The sequence below is a fragment of the Chiloscyllium plagiosum genome, unplaced genomic scaffold (assembly GCF_037043375.1).
Source record: "Chiloscyllium plagiosum isolate Xiang-an unplaced genomic scaffold, Cpla_swu_hap1 HiC_scaffold_7, whole genome shotgun sequence".
Taxonomy (NCBI): Eukaryota; Metazoa; Chordata; class Chondrichthyes; order Orectolobiformes; family Hemiscylliidae; genus Chiloscyllium; species Chiloscyllium plagiosum.
The window spans coordinates 59,372,805-59,394,836 of NW_028270145.1; the positions used below are offsets into that span (position 1 = coordinate 59,372,805).

Sequence of the window (22,032 nt, forward strand, 5' to 3'; positions counted from 1 at the left end):
AGTAGAACAGACGTTTTGTTACATTTTCAAAATCAACTGTCATTAAAGTACTTTTCTCTCATTATATTGTATTTCATGTTTCAGTAGAAATGTCCTATTGTTTTGATAATCAGAAATGAATGCATTTGTTGGTCATTTGAAATCCGTTTTTTGATACTAAGTCGGGATCGAATGGACATTGAACATAGGGTCATAGAGATGTACAGCATGGAAACAGACCCTTCGGTCCAACCCGTCCATGCCAACCAGATATCCCAACCCAATCTAGTCCCACCTGCCAGCATCCGGCCCATATCCTTCCAAACCCTTCCTATTCATATACCCATCCAAATGCCTCTTAAATGTTGCAATTGTACCAACCTCCACCACTTCCTCTGGCAGCTCATTCTATACACGTATCATCCTCTATGTGAAAGAGTTACCCCTGAGGTCTCTTTTGTATCTTTCCCCTCTCACCCTAAACCTATGCCGTCTAGTTCTGGACTCCCCGACCCCAGGGAAAAGACTTTGCCTATTTATCCTATCCATGCCCTTCATAATTTTGTAAACCACTATAAGGTCACCCCTCAGCCTCCGACGCTCCAGGGAAAACAGCCCCAGCCTGTTCAGTCTCTCCCTATAGCTCAAATCCTCCAACCCTGGCAACATCCTTGTAAATCTTTTCTGAACTCTTTCAAGTTTCACAACATCTTTCCGATAGGAAGGAGACCAGAATTGCAAGCAATATTTCAACAGTGGCCTAACCAATGTCCTGTACAGCCGCAACATGACCGCCCAACTCCTGTACTCAATACTCTGACCAATAAAGCATGATAAATTTATTTGGTTATGAATCACTTTTGGACATTTAACTGCTGTATGGAATTTAAAATTAAGATCGCTGCATTTTCTATTTTTTTGTCAGGAAAATACAGCTGTTTAATATTGCTGCTATTCTCTATGGCCATAGGGCACCCTACGGTATTGCCACTGTCAGATGCTAAGCATGGATACAAGCCAGTGGTTTGGTACACCCCTTTGTATCTTTGTTGTTGCAATGAAGAATAATTCACAACACAGAAAACAAATAGTCAGAGTGTGAAGATCAATTATAGCCCACCCAAAATTTGTATCTGTAATTTCCTTAAAGCATGTTCAGCTCAATAAAAAGAAAGAAATGTGAAAGAGAAATACTAACTTTTAAGATACGCTGAAAAAGCCGTCACATTTCTACACAAAGCCTTCCACTTCTCTTCCTAAATTTAGGAAATTTTGGTGTCATCTTTTACCATATATAGAATGCAAAACAAAGAAACCTTCTGCATTCTTGGCATGACTTACACGCTACAGGCACCACAATACCGACCATCTGTCTCTGTGGACCCTGCAGGGTTGTAGTTTTGAGTGTTAAGTGGTTAAAATAGATCTGGTTCAGCACAATTGTGTGGGTACTTTATAGAGGAGGAGGAACAGGTGACTGTGTAAGGTGCTGTTTATCAGTAACATTATACTTCTTTTATGTTTAACGCAACAGAACCTTCAGAACTCAGTCAAGTGTGTGTGTCAGAGTCATATATTTGACAGCTAGACATCCTGCGAGGTTACTGAACAGTTTAATATCTGTCTTGATCGTCTGTCCTCGTTAGAAACTTTTTCATTTAAATGTTTACAGAAGTTCAGAAGAAGAGTGCAAGAATCAACTCAGGTACTGCGAGAACTGGAGATTTCTCTGAGAACGAACTATATTGGGTAAGTTTGAGTATCTTGCAAAAGGGCCACACTTTGCTAACTCACACGGTGAATGAGTTGAATTATATTCAAATATTTCAATACATACATTAGAATTCACACCTAAACAATTTTTCTTATAAGCTAGTGAAAGTAATTATAATGAACCAGTTAGAACAAATTGATGCTTTTGTAGAAAGTCTCAGACACAGATGTTCACAAATAGTGAATGTCCAATCTATGTTTTACAATAGTGCTTTGTCAGGAAAAAGGAAAATGCAAAGATTTTCAGTCCTGGTTAATTTTACACAACAGGGAGCAAGTCTTCTGCCCATTACCAGTGTGTGGGCTTTCCCAAATAATAAGAGTAAAAGAAGAAAATACATTTTTAGTAAGATCCTAAGGACTGTCCTAAAGAATGTGAATTCCAAGATCCACTGTCTATGCATTCTGGAGACAAATGTAATCTAAAGCTGACAGCGGTTCTTATGTCCACAGGCAAACAACAAAGACTTTTGTAGTCTTGGGAGCTGCACAAATGCATGAAAAGCTGTTGATGGCATGAAAAAGAGAACTGATCAGTGATAAGATGAAATTGTGCACCAGGACAGAAACTCAATAGCGACGTGATGAAATAATATAATCCTGAAGACTGAGCGGCTTTAAAAGCCTCTTGAAAGATTACATTGGTTTCAGATAATTATTTATTGCATTCCAAATACAAATAAGAAGGCAAAGACTGCTGTATGAAAATATCAAGAGAAACAATTACATATGTTGGACAGAATCTCTTGGTTCTGGATGGTAATGGACCAAGACCTCATAATTTTCCCACTTTTGTCCAAATTGAATAGTTAATACAGTGCAAAACTTGAGTTTAAAGCAAATGTTTGATTGTTGTGGTACAATGGAGGATATGTAGTTTGTGTCTGACTTTTGATGCTTAATCTGTGATGATTGGAGATACCTGATGAAATAAGTATAAAATAGACTTGTATATTAAAGACTTTGGAAATTATTGGTACAATTAGTCAGTCAACAAGGATTTATGAAAGAGAGCTCAAGTTTTATATTCTTGGTGAACTTTTTGAAGATGTTATTCTTCTATCTGTAATACAAGTATCAGTGGATGTGGTGTATTTGGATTTTCAGAAGCCTTTCAATGTCTGTAGAATCCATAACATCGCTGCAACGTGGAAACAGGCCATTTGGCCCAACAAGTCCATACCGACTGTTTGAAGAGCATCTCACCCGGACTCACCCCCCACTCTATCCTTGTAACCCTGCATTTCCCATGGTTAATCCACCTACGCTATATATCCCTGAACACTATGGGCAATTTAGCATGGCCAGTCCACCTAACCTGCACATTTTTGGACTGTGGGAAGAAACTGGAGCACCCAGAAGAAACCCATGCAAATACAGGGAGAATGTGCAAACTCCACATAGACAAGTGCCCGAGGCAGAAATTGAACCTGGGTCCCTGGTGCTGTGAGGAAGCAGTCCCTATCACTGAGCTATCTTGCTAACCCAGTTCCACACGTGAAGTTGGTAAACAAAATTAGAACACAAGGGGTTAGGGTTAATACATTAGAATGGATTGAGAATCCGTTAACAGAGAGAAAGTCAAGAATAGGAATAAACAGTTCGTTCTCAGCATGGCAGGTTGTTAATCGTGAGATCTTGCAAGGAGATCTCACTGCTTGCTAGGGCCATAATTGTACACAATCTACGTAAGTGAGTTGGTTAGGGGGGACCATTTGTAATATTTAAAATTTGCTGGTGACATAAAGCTAAGTGGGAAAAAAATAGTGAGGAAGCTACAAGAAGACTTCAAGTGGCCTTGGACAGGCTAAGTGAATGGACAAGAACATCATAAATGGAGTATCATGTGAATAAGTCTGACGTTTTTTGCTTAAATGGTGAGACGTTGGGAAGTGTTGGTGTCCAAAGGGACATAGGTGTCCTTGTACATGTGTCACAAAAAGCTGATATGCAGATGCCACGATGAATTAAGAAGGGAAATGATATATTTACTTTCAACCCAAGAAGACTTGACAACAGATGTAAAGATGTCTTACTGCAATTGTATAGCGCATTGGTGAGACTGCACCTAGTGCATTATGTAAAATTCTAGTCATCTTATCTAAGGAAGGATCTATTTCCCACGGTTGCTGCAATGAAGCCTCATCAGATTAATATCTGAGATGGCGGGATTGTTTAATGAGGAGAGATTGAGGAAAATGGGATTAAATTTTCTAAAGTGTTGATGGATGAGAGATAATCAAGTTGAAGCATAGAAAATTGTCTCCAAAGCATGAGACAGGATAAGTATGAATAGGATTATTTTCTTTTGACTGGTGAGTCTAGAACCAGAAGATATTATCTCTAATTAAAGAGGAGGCGATTGAAGACTGAGATGAGGAGGAATTTCATTTTTAGGACTGGTGAATCTTTGGAATCCTTGAGGACTATCAAAGGTTAGAAATTCGATCATTGAACATGTTCTAGACCAGAAATGATGCTGGGTTCTCTTTACATCTAGAAGTGTGGAGATGCTGCAAGGAAATGGCACTGAGGTAGATGATTTGATATTACCTAATTGAAGAGAGGAGCAGACTGTAGGGCTTTAGTAGTCCACTTCTGTTCCTATGTTCCTCTGCATTGAGACTTCAAAAAATATTATTTTTTTTGTCCATAAATCAACAAGCAAATTTACAATGTGAGGATACGTGGACTGATCCAGTGAAATCATGCATTGTGGCGTTATTCTAATCCGGTGCGAAATGTTTACACCACCACAAACTCTGATTACAAGGGAGACATTGTTAGACATCCAAGTTGTCACTACCATGAAGTGTCTTCATGGCTTGTAGTAAATAACTAAATAATAAAACCTGATTGGTCCTATAGATTCTGGTCCACAGAATGAAATAATAGACAGATGAAAAAGAAACTGTTCAAAGCCAAGCTGTGTTGAGAGCTCCCATCTGGGATTTTTAACTTCTATTAATGAAACACTTTTAGCTAGCTGAATCTGTGCAGGGTGTTTGATCCTGAATTGTGGTAGAAGAACTTTCTTTGCAAAACTGTTTTTTTACTAAAGAACTCATCATTCCCCTAGGAAAAGGGCAGAAGTGGCCTGGACCAAAGGACTGCATGAACTCCAATTCTAGGTGGAAAATCAGATGTGGTGTTTTGGGCTTTCTTTATCTGTTTCACTGAAAAAGCAGTAATATTTTGCCAGGTATAAAGCAAATAGCAAATCTCTAGAGCATAGATTATCTAGTATTGCTCAGTAAAGCATTTATTTGATCTTGATACAGGATGTACTTTGGAACAAACAAGGGTAATAATCTACCCAAAAAATCGGTGCAAAAGTATCAGATTCAGGTATCCAATGGCTTGTCACATCACTAATTTAAAAAAAAATGTGGGACCAGCCAAATCAATGTCACTGATTCTTTTCTAGTTCCTTACATTGTTATGTTGAAGGTTGTACACGTGTTTGAGCTACACTTCAGAATCCTGGGGCAGTGAATAGTTCTGGACTCAAGTTTGCCAGTGAGCTGGTGGTGCAATGGAAATATACAGTCTTTTGGCATGTCCAGTATATATAGACATCGATTTGATGGCAGTTACCTCTTTGGGATTACGTCCAAGAATTAGTTATAGAATGCAGTAAAACACAGCAAAGCATGAAGGTCATTCCAGACCGAATCACCTTCAACATGAGCTTAAGAATCAGTGATATGTCATTGTAAATATGTCACCATTTAGGGTTGTTACAGTGGAGTAGTTCACAAAAGCCCAGGCTCAAAACAATTCAAATAATAACTCATAATTATACAGTACATAGGTCTCGTACTGTCATACTTTTGAGCACTACTGGGCAATACAAGATCCTTGTGAAGGATTTTTTGGCTAATGTATCAGGATCATTTCCAATGTTCCAGCAGGATACAGTTTCTTCAATTCCGCTTTGTACAACTTGGCTCCATGAGAATTATTTAATTGTGTTCACTACTGATTTACTTCCTCAGTTCCATTTCCTTTTTTTCTTCATTTCCAACAGCAGCAGTGTCCTTCTGTAACACAAGAATTTTACAGCAAAGCCCTGCTCTTACATCGCAACTTCAGTATAGAAAGGTTTCCTGTGGCTCGCAGACAAGAGAAAGCTTTGCTGAGCCAAAGTCTCAAAAATATGTGCAAATAGTTGTTTCAACAGTCTAAAAGAGGAAGAGGAAAGCTTAGACAAGAAATTCCAATACATTGTTACTTAGGGCATGTGAGTGGGAAGATGATTTGATTTGGTATGCAAGCAGAAGGTGTGGAAGCTGCAGAGCCATTGAACAGATGGCCTGTATTTTGGGATGAGGAAATACATAAGCTACTGATTGTCTGAAGTGAGCCTTGAGGGAACTGATGACAGTGTTAATAGTGGAGAACTGATGCTGGAGATTATCTATGCTCTGCAGAGTAATCCTAGAGTGATTGAGCACTATTGGGCTTTAGTTAATGTGGTGCTTCCTGATCTGACACCAGACATGGTTCAGTCTGTGTCATTAGATTTTACAAAGCAAGCGAGCGAGCAACCATATCAAGGGAAATTGTAGGCATCAAGTCACCCACATCAAGTTATCGGTTAGTGGGCTAATCAGGACTCAACCACATTCTCGCAGATCACTCTTTTGTTAACCTGAGGTCTGTGCGAGGTAGCAATTGTGGCTTCCCCAATAGACTATATTTCCTGCGAAGGCAGCCAGGTGTGATTATGCTCTGTTCTGATCTTCCATCTTCTGACCATCTATGTTACACTATTCATGTTGGACAATAAAGGCATCCAATGGTTGGACAGCTGCTGTGTACCAACCTCCAGGCTTTTCAGTTTGGGTAATCCGGGAGTAGACAAGGCCTGGCTGCTAAAGTCAACTGAGCCTCCCTGCTGCCACTTACGGAAAAGGCTAACTGCTCACTTGTTCTCATTCCCACTTTAACTTAAGGTCATGTTACCTGTGATCCTGATTGGAATCTGCACAGCTGGAGGCAGCTGGTCTGTGACTCCAGATGTTTTATGTATAAATTAGTTTGGATGGCTTCTTCATCACAAAATCCTACAAGTACTGTTTTAATTGTAAACTGTTAGTTTTGTCTTTTGGTGACTTTAGAATATACACTCTATAATATCATTTTCTATCCTTGGGCCTTGTCATTTTGGGGTTTTGAAGGTGATCAGCTCTATGCTGCCAGATCGATGCTGACAGGAATCAAAGTATGACATGTGAAAACCAATTCTTAGTTTTCCTCTCTCACTGTGGGCAAAGGGGAAGCGGGTAGAGCACCTTGTGCTCTGCTCAATCTCTTCCATCTCCCCTTAAACCCATTTCAAACAGGGTATGCAGCATGTGGGGAGTGGGTATGGGTTTAAAACTAGTTAGCTACTCTGTCAATAAATATATCAATCCCATCACTAAGTGGGCATCCTGCCTCAACAGTGTTGTTTGGAATAAATTGGAACATTAGTAAACTCAGTCAAAGAGCATTAACAGAAACAATTCAGCAGTGCCTTCATTATGCTTTGAGTATCTGCATCATTCGCTGAAACATCAAGATTGTTGCTAAATGTATGATACCAGTACTTTTTTTTTTGTAATGTGAGCACCATCTTGTGAAAAGTAAAGGCAAATCTGTCTCCCATTCTCAGAAAACTAATTTCCTTTATTGTCTGAGGGTAAAGCTCCCACCTAACCATGTTGGAATTTCACATCGGCAAATATTACCAGATGTAGAATTCCTCTTTTCCCATGGTATCCTTTCTTGCATTGTAAATGGGGGAAAAAAAATCACCCTATTCCGATATTCATCTTGTAGCATTAAAACTGCTGCTGCTAGTATTTGATAGGTAATAAAAAATAATTTAGCCTGGAGGATAGGGGATAAATGTTTGATAACATTGGTGGCTGTTAATAGACTGCAAGTAAAATTAATTGTGTTTTAGATCCCACTGGATGCAGATTTACAATTATCCTGAGCATTGGCAACACATCAGCTCACATTAAGATCTGTTTAGAGACTTTGAGTAAAACTGGCTTTATAGTCATAATCCCAGTGGACGAAACTAGCTTACATTCCAAAAATCTGGCTTGAAATATTCAATACTTTAGAATGGAGTAACTGGAAATTTGGATTTTTACTGTTTGAGTAGGAAGTTTTAAGAATAAAGGGCAGAGGGGAGGTTAAAAAAAACCTTTTCCCTCACACCTCTTAAAATTATATTTTTGGCTTGAAGATTTCAAAACCTTCTGGTTAGAAGTTACTTTCAGTTCAGTAAGATTATCTCTCAACGGGGAAATGTATTGTTTAAAGACCTTTGGCTTTACTGACCTTAATAATAATCTATGAATCTACATTGGAATTTTCATATATCACTTTTTGTGATATATACCACTGAAATACCTCCTGTGGTGAGAGCAGGAATTTGAAACATAGAGTTGAAGAGGAAAAGGATTCCGGAATTAAAGTAGTTTGAAAACAAATGAAGGCACTTCATTATTAATGTGGTCCTTATCTTTCATTTTATTTTTGTGATCTTTTGACTGTAACATAGAATCTTCTGTGTATCATACACTGTATCTGCCTGGAATGTGTTAGATATACATTCTGTTTGCATTGCATTTGTGGGAGGTTTGGTTGAGGTGAGCTGTTTTGAATTGGATAATTTTAGTATGTTTTGTAAAACCTTTACCAATGTGTTTACATTTACATGACCCTTTTGTGTATTTGCTTTTAACAGTTGGGTGCGTGAGTTTTTGAATGAAGAGAACCAAGGTCTGGACATATTGGTGGAATACCTTTCATTTGCACAGTACGCAGTTACGTAAGTGCCCTTTTCTAATCACTTGACAGCAAACTGTAACTAACACTTTTTCAATTTGGAGCTAGAAAAAAACTCAATAAAAATAGTTATTTTTCTATTGAAACTGCCAGTAACTTCCAGAGTCTGTTCATGTACAGAGTAATGCAAAACTGTAGAAGTTGTTGAAACTGCTCCTACTCCTCTCCAGGGAGACACACGCACACAATTGTACCCTGGCAAAATTGATATCAGTAAAGAAAATGTGCCGGAGAAATTTGTTAAACCAAAGGTTACAAGCCCCTAGTGGTCTGCATCCTCCGGTTTTCCCAAAAGGCAACTAACAAGACTTGGTCTTCCAGAATTCTAGACCCAAGAATAGGCCCTGATGAATAGGAAGGTAGTAAATGCAATCCTGCTATTTAAGGCAGGGTGGGGAGACATGTGGATAAATATACGCCAGATTACCTGACATCAGTCATAGGGAAATTGTTGGACTCTATTAGGGACATGGTAATAGGGCACTTAGAAAGTCATTAATATGATTAAACAGAGTAAACATAGACATATGAAAAGAAAATCATGTTTGATAAATATATTAGCATTTTTGAGGCTCTAACTAGCTGTGTGGGTTCAGGACAATCAGTGAATATAGTGCATTGGATTTTGAAAAACATTTGCTAGCCATTGGCTGCCAACCTATTACTTAAAGTTAGGGTTTATGGGATATCTGGGAGAATGGATTGTGAGTTAATGGAGAGGAGTAAAGGAGAGAAATAAAGAGGTTATTTTCTGGTAGGCAGTCTAACTAGCAGGGCATCACAAAGATTAATGTAAAGGTTGGATTAGATTAGATTAGATCCCTACAGTGTGGAAACAGGCCCTTCAGCCCAACCAGTCCACACCGGCCCTCCGAAGAGTAACCCACCCAGACCCATTTCCCTCTGACTAATGCCCCCGACACTGTGGGCAATTTAGCATGGCCAATTCACGTGACCTGCACATCTTTGGACTGGGAGGAAACCAGAGCACCCGGAGGAAACTCACGCAGACACGGGGAGAATGTGCAAATGCCACACAGTCACCTGAGGCTGGAATTGAACATGGGACCCTGGTGCTGTGAGGCAACAGTGCTAACCACTGAGCAACCGTGCCACCCCCAATCTTTAAACATGCGTTACATCTGAATAATTTGCTTTATTTTATCTTCATTTCATTTGTGTAATAAACCTGGTTTACTGTTAAAGACAAATTTGTAAAGTTGTTTGATTATACTTCAGTAAAAGGCCACCTTTTTAAAATCAGAAAACAAACAGAATTTGATCTATCAAGTCAGATCTTAGTCTGCTCTTACTTGTCTAATAATAACAACATAACACTGATGAGATCAAGGCCTTTCTCAGAAATTACCCTTTTCTTTTACTAATCTATATCAATAACTTAGGTAGGGAAAGTGAGTCTGCTGTGTTCAAATTTGCTGATGATGCTTTTCAGCTAAGATTGTAAGCTGTGTGATGGGTGTAAAGAGATAAGAGACAAGCTGAGCAAGTGGACAAAAATATGACAGAATATAACATAGAGAAGTGTGAAGTTATCCAGTTTAGAAGGAAAAATGTTTTTCCTCAAAGCGTGGCACAGTGGCTCACTGGTTGGCACTGCTCCCTCACAGCGCCAGGGATCTGGGTTCAATTCCCCTTTTGGGTGACTGTGTGGAGTTTGCACATTCTCCCTGTATGTTTCCTCCAGGTGCTCCGGTTTCCCCCCTCAATCACAAAGATGTGCAGGTCAGGTGACTTGGCTATGCTAAATTGCTCATAGTGTGAGGTGCATTAGTCAGAGGGAAATAGGTCTGGGTGGGTTACTCTTTGGAGGGCTGGTTGGGCCAAATAGCCTGTTTCTACACTGTAGGGAATCTAATCTTTTTAAAAAAGTGCTTTAAACTTCCTATTTTGCTGAGTGAACATTTTTAGTGTGATTGGCTGCTTATCCACTTGATGACATTTAATAAGGTTGCATACCAAGACATCCTCTTGACTTGTGCCAGATTTAAAATGCCATTTGGAAAGGGGTAAATCATTTCCAAAGATTGTTGATTTTTTTTTTGTGTGCAGGTTATTGTTTTGGCATTCAGCAGCAAGAGTGTTGCTGCATCGCTAATCTCAAAATCACAGCTTTTGTTTTCCAAATAGTGCCTAAGAACATTTTACAGGCTTTATTCAGTAATCATACACTACCGAGAAACATATCCTGCTAAAGATTGCATGTGTCTAATCATGTTTGCAGATGACACCAAAATTGGAGGTGCAGTGGGCAGTGAAGAAGGTTACCTCAGAGAACAATGGGATCTTGATCAGATGGGCCAATGGGCCGAGGAGTGGCAGGTGGAGTTTAATTCAGATAAATGCGAGGTGCTGCATTTTGGAAAAGCAAATCTTAGCAAGACTTATACACTTAATGGTAAGGTCCTAGGGAGTGATGCTGACCAAAGAGATCTTGGAGTGCATGTTCATAGCTCCATGAAAGTAGAGTCACAGGTAGTGAAGAAGGCATTTGGTATGCTTTGCTTTATTGGTCAGAATATTGAGTATAGTAGTTGGCAGGTCATGTTGCGGCTGTACAGGACGTTGGTTAGGCCACTTTTGGAATATTGTGTGCAATTCTGATCTCCTTCCTATTGAAGGGATGTTGTAAAACTTGAAAGGAGTTCAGAAAAGATTTACAAGGATGTTGCCCAGGTTGGAGGATTTGAGCTATAGGGAGAGGATGAATAGACTGGAGTGGCTTTCTATGGAGCATTGGAGGCTGAGGGGTAACCTTATCGAGATTTATAAAATCATGAGGGGCAGGGATAGGATAAATAGAGAAATTCTTTTCCCTGGGGTGGGGGAGTCCAGAACTAGAGGGCATAGGTTTAGGGTGAGAGGGAAAAGTACAATTATAACATTTAAAAGGCATCTGGATGGGTACATGATTAGGAAGGTTTTAGAGGGATTTTGGCCAAGTGCTGGCAAATGGGACTAGATTAGGTTAAGATATCTGGTCGGCATGGACAAGTTGGACCGAAGGGTCTATTTCCGTGTTGTCCATCTCTATGACACTATATGGTAGGAACAGGGACAGTACATAACTTATTGGGTACAAATGTTCTTCAGGTACAGGGTTAAAAATGCTGATGTAAGTATTGTGATGATATGATTTATGAGATGTGAAACTTTTGCCCTTTTAGTATTGTCTATATTAATGTAACTATTTCTGCATGATTTATATTTAAGATTAGCTAAAAATTAAAAGTGAGAAAATAACTTCTTATTGCTATAACATAACGATTGTCATCCTCTGTTTGGTTAGATTATTTAGGTAGTATTAATAATTTGCCCAGGGAGCAAAGTCCAATTAATTTTATCCAGTTAACCACTTGCCTTCCACTCTAGGATTTATTAAAATCAGGCTGAACTGGCCATATACACTCCGGGATTTATCCATTAGATAGATAACCTTTTGTTGTTTAGTGTCAGACATTTTTGACATATTTTTGACTAATGAATGCATATTTTTTAAAATCTAGTTTTTGTAATTTGACTTCAGATTTGATTTTGAAAGTGTGGAAAATAATGTGGAGAATGCAGTGGACAAATCCAAACCTTGGAGCCGGTCCATTGAGGACTTACATCGAGGTAGTAATCTGCCTTCTCCAGTTGGTAACACTCTGGCCCGCTCTTCCAGGCATTCAACATTACGGTAGGCCGACATCAGAAAAACGTCTATTCTTTCAACTAGGGATTTGATCATAATTTTATGCAGGTCTCTTTATGGGGAAAGTCTCATCCTGACATCCTTGCAGGCTGAAACATACTGGCTAAAGGATCATAAACCCACTAAATGTTTTAAATGATTTTCCATCTTGCTAATTCAACCTGCAAGTTCCTACGTAAATGTTGGTAGATTTGTTTTGCAGCTGAGTACGCATACATTGTACTAGGAGGATAATTTTTTTTATTGTTTCAAATCTTGCTGCATACCTTTATTTTCCCTAATCTGTACTGCCCAAGAGCCAACCCTGTGTTTCTCAGTGAAACATTATGCACCACTGCAGCCAGCTTTTGTCTCTGGCAAATGAGAATAAGTTCCTTACTGGTTGAGTTGGTTGGTCAAGCTCAACTTTTCCCTTCCTTAATTTGTTTTATCCTCAAAGGTTGCCCCTTCCACTTCTGGCCAGATAGACTAAGGGAGTTGAGGAATAATTTTCCTGAGATAAACTTGTTCCCAAGAATGTTTTGAGGGTTGAACCCTGCCAATCCCAGATATTAGTCCAGAGCTGGGAATCTAATGTTGAAATAAAGTGGAGAAATCAGTAACAAAAGGTGACAAAAAACTCCAACTTCTAATACTTACAATGACAGTGACTTATTGTGAATGATGTAAAGTTGTTGTAGTCCAAGAGGAGGGCTTTCTCATTAGTGAGAGATGACCAATGTTGAATTTAACTTGGGGGTCACCACACCTTGGGCTTGTGGGGGGGAATGTTGATAAGTAGGAAACCTATTTAGTGACCTCAGTCAGTGTTGGTGACACTCTACTTTGCACACCAGTCATACAGCTAACTGATCCCTAAACATAAGTTATTCTAAGTATTCATATTACAAATTGCACCAATCATTGGTCATCACAGTGCATTAGAGGATTTACATTGCTAATTCTAATAAGTTAATAGATACAATAACTTATTCTATTCATACCACTTCTCCTGAAACTATCCTCATTCTAGGTTTTGTTCTTGCGGAGTTTGCTGCTGTGATGAAATGAAAAGGGATGTGTTCCATAATTAACTTACGCCACCCCGACAGACCTGTGGGGGTTCTCAGACATCCAGCACATCAGACTCATTATGTTGGTTGTGCTGAACTAAAATCTTTACTGATCAGCGATTATTGCTCAATGTAAAGTGAGATAAACCTTTGGAAGATCAACAATGGTGTATAAGCATTCAATATGACTGCAACTAAAGGCTTGCCAAGATCTGTGAATCCTACATATGCTTTTCACATCAGCTAAGGAACAGTTGTATTTATCTACCAGTCACTGGATTAGTTTGTTTCTAAGTTGCTGTTAAAATCTACAGTATGATCTTTAAAGCGTATTCTAAAAGGGACCATTGTTCTGTAGTGAATAGAAAACATCATCCCAGAGTTCTGTCTAGCACAGACATCTCTAACATGTGAGCCATTGCAATTTCAATTATTAAGGTAACAGCCCAGAAGCATACAATGTGGTTTACAATTTACATTTAATCTTTACCTTTCACATTGCCAGTTATTATATTTAAATAATTGTATTTTACTATTTACATTAATGTTAAATAGGGTGTTTTTTTCATATTGCTTTACTTTATAATCTTTTTAAAAATATTTTTATTGAAAAGGTTTTCTTTACAAAATTATAAAATTACAAAGATATGACAAATTAAAATTATGACAACTATAACAATAATAAACTACTCTACAGAACAAATCAAAACTGAACTAACTGCAACTCAATAAATAAATAACACTGCTCAGCCCAACAAAACCGTCACTCCCAACATTCGAGACTAATAATTATTACACCCACGTTTGTTCAAAATTCTTCATCTCAGGGCATCAGGTTCACTAAACCAAACCATCATGGCTAAACGAAGGCCCTAATTAAAATGGCAGACAGATCTGCTTCCAGGTAATTCAAAAAGAGCTACCGTGTCTTATAAAAGTTTCCCATTTTTGGTGCACCATATTTGTGAGAAAATCCAAAGGGATGTGTTCCATAATTAACTTATGCCACCCCGACAGACCTGTGGGGGTTCTCAGACATCCAGCACATCAGAATATTCTTCTTCGCACAAAAAGTGAAGATGTTAAAAAGCTTTCTCCCATGTACATCTAAGGAAGCTAAATTTGGCAAGCCCAGGAGAAGAGAGACTGGGGCCTCCTTCACTTCGGTCCCCAAGACCCTCTCTATTGTTCCTGCCACAGCGCTCCAATATCAACAAAGCTTATGTCATGACCACAAATAATGGGTAAGGATACCTGTGATTAGTTTACATTTGGGGCACATTGATGATGCTCCCTCCTTAAATTTTGAAAGTCGATCTGGTGCCAGATGAACTCTATGAAGAATCTTTAACTGCAGAGCTTGGGTCCTATTACAGATTGAAATCTTCCTCGCGTTCTCACAGATATCCTCCCAAGTTTCCAAAGTGATCTCAACTCCTAACTTTCTTTCCCAGATCTCACATATTCACTCGATTTCACCCAAGCAAACTCCCCTCAACAGATGATACAAAATAGGTAAAAACAATGACTGCAGATGCTGGAAATCAGATTCTGGATTAGTGATGCTGGAAGAGCACAGCAGTTCAGGCAGCATCCGAGGAGCAGTAAAATCGACGTTTCGGGCAAAAGCCCTTCATCAGGAATAAAGACAGAGAGCCTGAATTTTAGATTACTTTTTTTGATTGCATTACAGTGTGGAAACAGGCCCTTCGGCCCAACAAGTCCACACCGACCCGCCAAAGCGCAACCCACCCATATCCCTACGTTTACCCCTTACCCTAACACTACGGGCAATTTAGCATGGCCAATTCACCTAACCTGCATATCTTTGGGCTGTGGGAGGAAACCGGAGCACCCGGAGAAAACCCACACAGACACGGGGAGAACATGCAAACTCCACACAGTCAGTCGCCTGAGGCGGGAATTGAACCCGGGTCTCTGGCGCTGTGAGGCAGCAGTGCTTACCATTGTGCCACCGTGCCACCCACACAGTGTGGAGTGTGGAGAGATAAGCTAGAGGAGGGTGGGAGTGGAGAAAGTAGCATAGAGTACAATAGGTGAGTGGGGGAGCACTGTCCCCATGACTTGTCCTACCTGCGTATCTTCTTTTTCACCTATCCACTCCACTCTCCCCCCGCCCCCGACCTATCACCTTCATCCCCTCCCCCACTCACCTCGTGGTTCCAGCACCACTAATCCAGAAGATGATACAAAATACTCAGAGAGTACTCCTAGAATGAAGCACCCACTTTTATGCATCAGATCTGTAACACTCAGTCAATAGCCTAGTCTCTTTTCAGATAAAATCTGTAATTTGGAAGAAATGAAAGAGGTCCCTACTCAATAGTCCATACTTATGAATTATTTGATCAAAGGACATCATCGTTTCACCCTCAAACAGATCCCCTAAACAAGAAACTCCCCTGTTCGCCCAGAGTTGAAATCCGTGGTTCATTGTCCCTGGCCAGAAACCTGGCATGCCAACAATGGGAATAAGAAAAGATGTTTTACACATATTACCCTCCATCCGCCTCATTGCCCTCCACGCTTTGACAGTGTTGGTAACTATTGGATTACGGCAGTGTTCCACAACTATCCTCATTTAGTCTAAAACCAACAGGTTGATAAGACAACACTTTGCCTGAGAGGCCTCAATATCCATCCATATTGATGCCAAGTCCGCACGTGCCCAATCACTTACGAAAGATAAAAGGGAACTTAATTGATGCCTTCTAATATCCGGGAGGTCCATTTTCCCCAACTACTTTTTAATCTTTTTAAAGAAAATATTTACTCTACCCCCATTCTTTTCTTTCCCTTTCTAATTTTATCCTATCATCCCTGAGAATCTGAATTGTGCCGGGTATGGTTCTTTGGGCAGAGCACCTTACCTCAGTGGCAATTCACAAGCCACCAGTTCTTTTGAGAGTTGATCAGTTTAGAGCAAGGATAACATGCTGGATTTAGCAGAAAGGCCTGGGGACAGCTCAGTGATGCCGTTCTAGCATATAACCTAAATTTCAATTGAAAAGAGAAGGCTGGGCCAATAGAAGTCTTTAAAATTCTGAAAGGTTTCTACAGAGAAATCAGAGCAAAATGTTTACACGTGGGGTAGAACAAAAGAGAAGCTATCATTTTTAAATAATCGTGAAGAATTCAGGCAGGGAATTCAGAAGGAGCCTCTTTACCAAAGGAATGGTGAGAATGTGGAAATCAACAACACTAAGATGGTTGAGGCAAATAGTACATTTTTAAGCTAGAAAAACTTGTAAGGGGAAGCAGTTACTGGGCTGGGTGCTGACGCAAATATGTTGGGAAGAGTTGGAGATGCTCACGTGGAATACACATCTTCAGACCGGAGAAAGGGAGGACTGCAGATGCCGGAGATCAGAGTCCAGAGTGTGGTGCTGGAAAAGCACAGCAGGCCAGGCAGCATTGAAGGAGCAGGAAAACCGACGTTTCGGGCAAAAGCCCTTCAACAGGAATGAAGGGCTCTTGCCCGAAACATCGATTCTCCTGCTCCTCGGGTGCTGTCTGACCTGCTGTGCTTTTCTAGCACCATGCTCTTGACTCATATCTTCAGACCGGTTGGGCAGAGGACCTGCTTCTGGGCTGTATATTCTATATAATTCTACAAAACCCACAGCTAAAGAGTTGTACAGTCAGGGAAAAGCATTAATTCTTCTTGAATGTATTGAAACCACTACCCCTTCTCCTGTTGTTGCATTTATTTACCTAAACACAGTGCTAATGAAAGGACCAATCCCAACTTGGCTTTGTGTAAATAATTTTATGCAAGAGAGTAAGTCAGTGTTCTTGGAGTTTGGAACTTGATCATTCATGACTGTCTTTCTCTTTGTAATTCACGAAACTTCTTTACACTGGAACGAGGTCAAACATGTGAACTAACATGTAGCAAATTGCAATTGAGATTTTGATTATGACTTGTATTCTAACCATTGAAATTATGTAAGCATTCGTTGTTTGGGAGCAATATTGTAGTGTAAAGGCACTAGAAGAGGTAGACGATGATGTAAACTGCAGCAGTGATTTAAAGCATATTGGGGATATTATCGAGTTAAGAACTGCAATGAGCCAAAATGTGTTGACTCATTCTAGCATTGCGCCAGTAAACCACAGGAGTGTTCTTTTAGTCTGCTTTAGTTTACTTCATAGTTAAGTCATTGTACTTCTGTTTCCTGTACTGAATAACCTACTTAAAGGATCTCTACCGAAAATACAAATGCAGAGTAGCAGAAGGCCATCTTCTGCAGTCTTCCAGAGATAGTCAATATTACTTTGAGGGAAGCTAAACGTATCATACAAATGGCCTCTATCTTTGATTTGTGCAGTGGTGTAAAGCATATTTGAGAAACATTAACCCACTTTTTAAAGAAAACTTATGATTGCCAGAAAATTGAGTTTTTAAGTTTACAAACTGTAACATCGAATGGAGCAGTGAAAATCATGAGTGAAGTGAAGTTGTTTTTGTCTGATTCATAACGTAAGCTTTTTCCTGTAATGTTTGAAGTTATTTAGAAAATTAAACCTCTCCAAAGATTCTTCCTAATTTTTATTTCAACATGAAGTGAAAACAGTTCAGAGCCATATAAAAGTTTTGTCACATTGCATACAAACTGTGAATGGTGCAAAATCATTTTTTTATTTTGAAGATCATATTTAACTATTTGCTTGTAGCACTTTAATTGATACTTCATATAGTAAGCTTCACTTGAACAGTGTCAATCATTTGATAGTGACGTTTGAGTGAGGTGAACTTAGGTTCAAGTGCCACTCTGAAGGCATGCACATAATTCCAGGGTGCTGCTTGGGTGAGAACTTGTCAAAGATTTCCTTTATCAGACGTGATATTAATCCAAAGCGCCTTCTGCGCACTCAAGTAGCTATGAAACAGTCCTATTTGAAGATGAGCAGGGCAGTTTTCATAGTGTCCAGGATAACATTTATTCTCTAACCAACGATACATGAAATAACAGGTTGTCTGGTCAATCTTATTCTGTTTGTAGGACCTTGCTATGCATAAATTAACTACCATATTTTGTCATATTATGATTGTGACCATGACCAGAGTTTCAATCTTCAGGGTTGTAAAACTGGACACTATACCACATTGTCATTTCTGCTTCCCAATACCTGTTGATGCAATTTTGCAAATGACAGGGAAGGCCTTGAAGACACTTGCGTCTTGTTAAAGTGCCAACATGTTTCATTTATGTGTTGTTTCCTGGAGAAAATAGACCGTGTGGATTCCTGAGATGTAAATCAGGATGGGTACCTGGTGATTGTAGCTCATTGAATACTTGTCATGAATACCAAGCCATTGCTTCTTCTGACCAACGTCCCCGAATGCTTCAAGGCCACCAGTCACCTTAACCCTTCATCCACACAATTCGACAAACCAGCATCAAGCCTGCTCTCAGACCAAATCTCTCACCACTTCAGCATTTTCACACTTTACTTTGGAACTCAGGGATGCTTATGACTTGTATGCTTCTGCTTGGTTCCTTTGCATACAGGGCCACACATGTACCTATTAGGATACATCTTACTTTCTCAGCACTCGAAAACTTTCTGCTTACTTTGAGGCTGCCAGCCTCCGTCCAGTTCCCAGTGTTTCTTCAATGCACCATTACTGATTCAGCACTGACTTATGGACCTACCAACCTCTGTGTAGCTCACATTGCTTTTAAGTTCTGGGGAAGAAGTAGGCAACTTGTCACAGTGGGGAGCACTGAACAGTCAAGGGGGTGGACATGTCACTTTGCGACACAATACTATGTCAATCACAACTTGCAGCATGTGCCAGCAGTTTATGCTGCAGTCATAATGTACAACTTCCAAGCATATGGCCATGTCTAAAAGTCTTGTGCTTAGTAGGATTAGGGGAGATCACAGTCAAGGGTACCACCATAGTGACTAAAGGGTTTGTCTGATTCCAGTCCAGGGAATGGCCATGGTTAGTCAACTCTTTGTCCTCCCAGAGATCAGTCAACTATGGCCTACAAGCTGGAGAATTGGGCCGTGCTAGTTTGGCAGGTTCAAGTAAAACTATTCTGGGAATTATAGGTAGTCTCTGTGTGCTGTTGAGACAAGAATATGGATGTGGGCTGTCGTCTTTAGGCGTTATCCTCTCAAATCAGGGAATTAGCCCATAGTCTGTTTTGGGCATTTTGTCAGTAATGCTCAAGGCCTTATCAGGGTGCAGTCTATGATGTACTTGGGAGAGTGGCAACCCCAGTCTGGGGCTGAGCTTAACTTTCTGAAGAAATGGTGATAGATAATGGGCAACTGAAGAGGGAGGGTGGGACCTTATAATGAATCAGAGGGGACTGGGAGTTGCAGATATTTGGGTTCACACAGGTCACCGTAATTCTGGCCTACACATGAGTATGCGGGTGAACAGGGACATGGGACTCTGGAGATAAACTGAGGACATTAATAGTTTTGTAGACAATAGGTGCAGGAGTAGGCCATTCTGCCCTTCGAGCCTGCACCACCATTCATTATGATCATGGTTGATCATCCTCAATCAGTATCCTGTTCCTGCCTTATCTCCATAACCCTTGATTCCACTATCCTTGAGAGCTCTATCCAGCTCGTTCTTAAACAAATCCAGAGACTGGGCATCCACTGCCTTCTGGGGCAGAGCACTCCACACAGCCACCACTCTCTGGGTGAAGGAGTTTCTCCTCATCTCTGTCTTAAATGGTCTACCCCGTATTTTTAAGCTGTGTCCTCTGGTTCGGCACTTACCCATCAGCAGAAACATGTTTCCTGCCTCCAGAGTGTCCAATCCTTTAATAATCTTATATGTCTCAATCAGATCCCCTCTCAGTCTTCTAAACTCAAGGGTATGCAAGCCCAGTCGCTCCAATCTTTCAACATAAGATAGTCCCGCCATTCCAGGAATTGACCTCGTGAACCTACGCTGCACTCCCTCAATAGCCAGAATGTCTTTCCTCAAATTTGGAGACCAGAACTGCACACAATATTCCAGGTGCAGTCTCACCAGGGCCCTGTACAATAGTTTTATAAAAGGATTCAACTGAAAATAGGCCTCCACCGATTTAGTAATACCATCATGTGGCTTCAATTTGACTGTTATTAACAGGTCATACATTATCTAAGAATATGCATTTAAAATTATGGCCTTATGACCAGTACATCATGTTTGCTACATGCCTCCTCATCATGTCAGCTAACCAACCTGGAGAGTAATGAGAACAAGGCTCTTAAATGTGAGAGCTGATGTTCCCATTTCACAGCCATTTGCATAGCTGGGACTGGAAGCTATCACATTCACACACTGAGCTGTAAGTATGCAAGGGAGACATTTCTTTGGTAGGTGGCCATCACGGTGGCTTACTGGCAGAATTCTAGTTGTAACATAGTGTGAAAACCTTTGTTGTACAACATACATTTGGAAAAATGGTACAAACTCCGAGCTCTCGCGTGGAGATTGTTGAGTCCTTGGTGCAACTATGAATGTAGTGTAGAACGAGATGGGGATTACTGCTTCATCAGCAAATTAAACGACAACAGTAACCTCCAACAGCTGCCAACCAGCTTGTAGTGAAGATCCCCAAACGAGACTGATGAGGCCCTGCATCTGCAGGCCTCACTGTCATTTTCTTCAATTGCCTAAAAGACCGTGTAGACGTCAATTAAGGATATTCTGGGCCACTACCTCTGAACTGTCATCTGATGGTGCAGGACTTGCACTCAGAAGGACTGGGTATTTCAGAAGTGGTGATAGGTAGGCGTGAGATTTACCCCTTCCCACCTGGAGATAAATTAGACCCTTGCGGGCAACTTCAAGGCCTCAATCTACAATTGCTGATGTTCAAGCAGCAGTAAGAAAGGGAGGGGTAGCATCTCTCAGGCCTTCTGTGCTGAGTCAAGGGCCCAACTGGATCCATCTCCATCATATGCTTCTGATCTCTCTCTCCCCCCCCCCCACCACCCTCACCACCACACCCCAGATCACCTACCCTTGCCATTGAGCCCCTCAATATAATCCCCATCCCACACTCACCTCTCTGGGGGGCTCCATTGATGAATCTAGGTAGTGGAGCGCTTTCATCCTCCGCTACAGGATTTCTTCTTAGTGAAGGCCAACTTAGACCAATGGCTTGAGGCTGCATCAGTAAGTACCTGATTGGCTAGCAAGAGATCTTACTCTGATGTGCACAACATTTGAAGCAATTAATTCTCAGGCTGTGGGTGTCTTGTAAGCACAGCATTTATTGGTTGTCTCTGTTTGCACTTGAATGTAATGGCGAGCTGCCAGGATAAGCCCTGGCAGATGCTCCCACAATGCTATTCTGTAAGAAGCTCCAGGAATTTGACCCAACCTAAGGCAGGGATGACCATATCCATCCATGTCTGGATAGCCGACAGTTTGGAGGGTTTGAAGGAGTTGATGTTCTCGTGTGTGAGCAGTTGTTGTCTTTCTTGATAGTGGAGATCGCATGCACAGAAGAAGCGATTAGGAGTGAATGGTGGCGTATCCTGTACAATGATAAATATTGCATGCAACTCTGGTCTCCCTCTTATCAGAAAGATTTTGTGAAACTAGAAAGGGTTCAGAAAAGATTTACAAGGAGGTTGCCAGGGTTGGAGGATTTGAGCTATAGGGAGAGGCTG

At 40.5% G+C, this 22,032-nt stretch overlaps 1 protein-coding gene across 11 annotated transcripts in view; it reads left to right on the forward strand.

The window, feature by feature from the left end:
* Positions 1 to 22,032, forward strand: part of LOC122551601 (formin-like protein 2) — a 269,634-nt gene that overhangs the window by 184,317 nt on the left and 63,285 nt on the right. For all 11 annotated transcript variants that reach the window (XR_006312144.2, XR_006312145.2, XR_006312146.2 and 8 more), the window contains exons 4-6: positions 1,652 to 1,728; positions 8,501 to 8,584; positions 12,146 to 12,298. Coding sequence is in view for 8 of the 11 variants with exons in the window: in XM_043693750.2 (XP_043549685.2) it covers positions 1,652 to 1,728; positions 8,501 to 8,584; positions 12,146 to 12,298 (314 nt within the window). In the remaining 3 variants the exon portion in view is untranslated. The remainder of the gene's footprint in view (positions 1 to 1,651; positions 1,729 to 8,500; positions 8,585 to 12,145; positions 12,299 to 22,032) is intronic.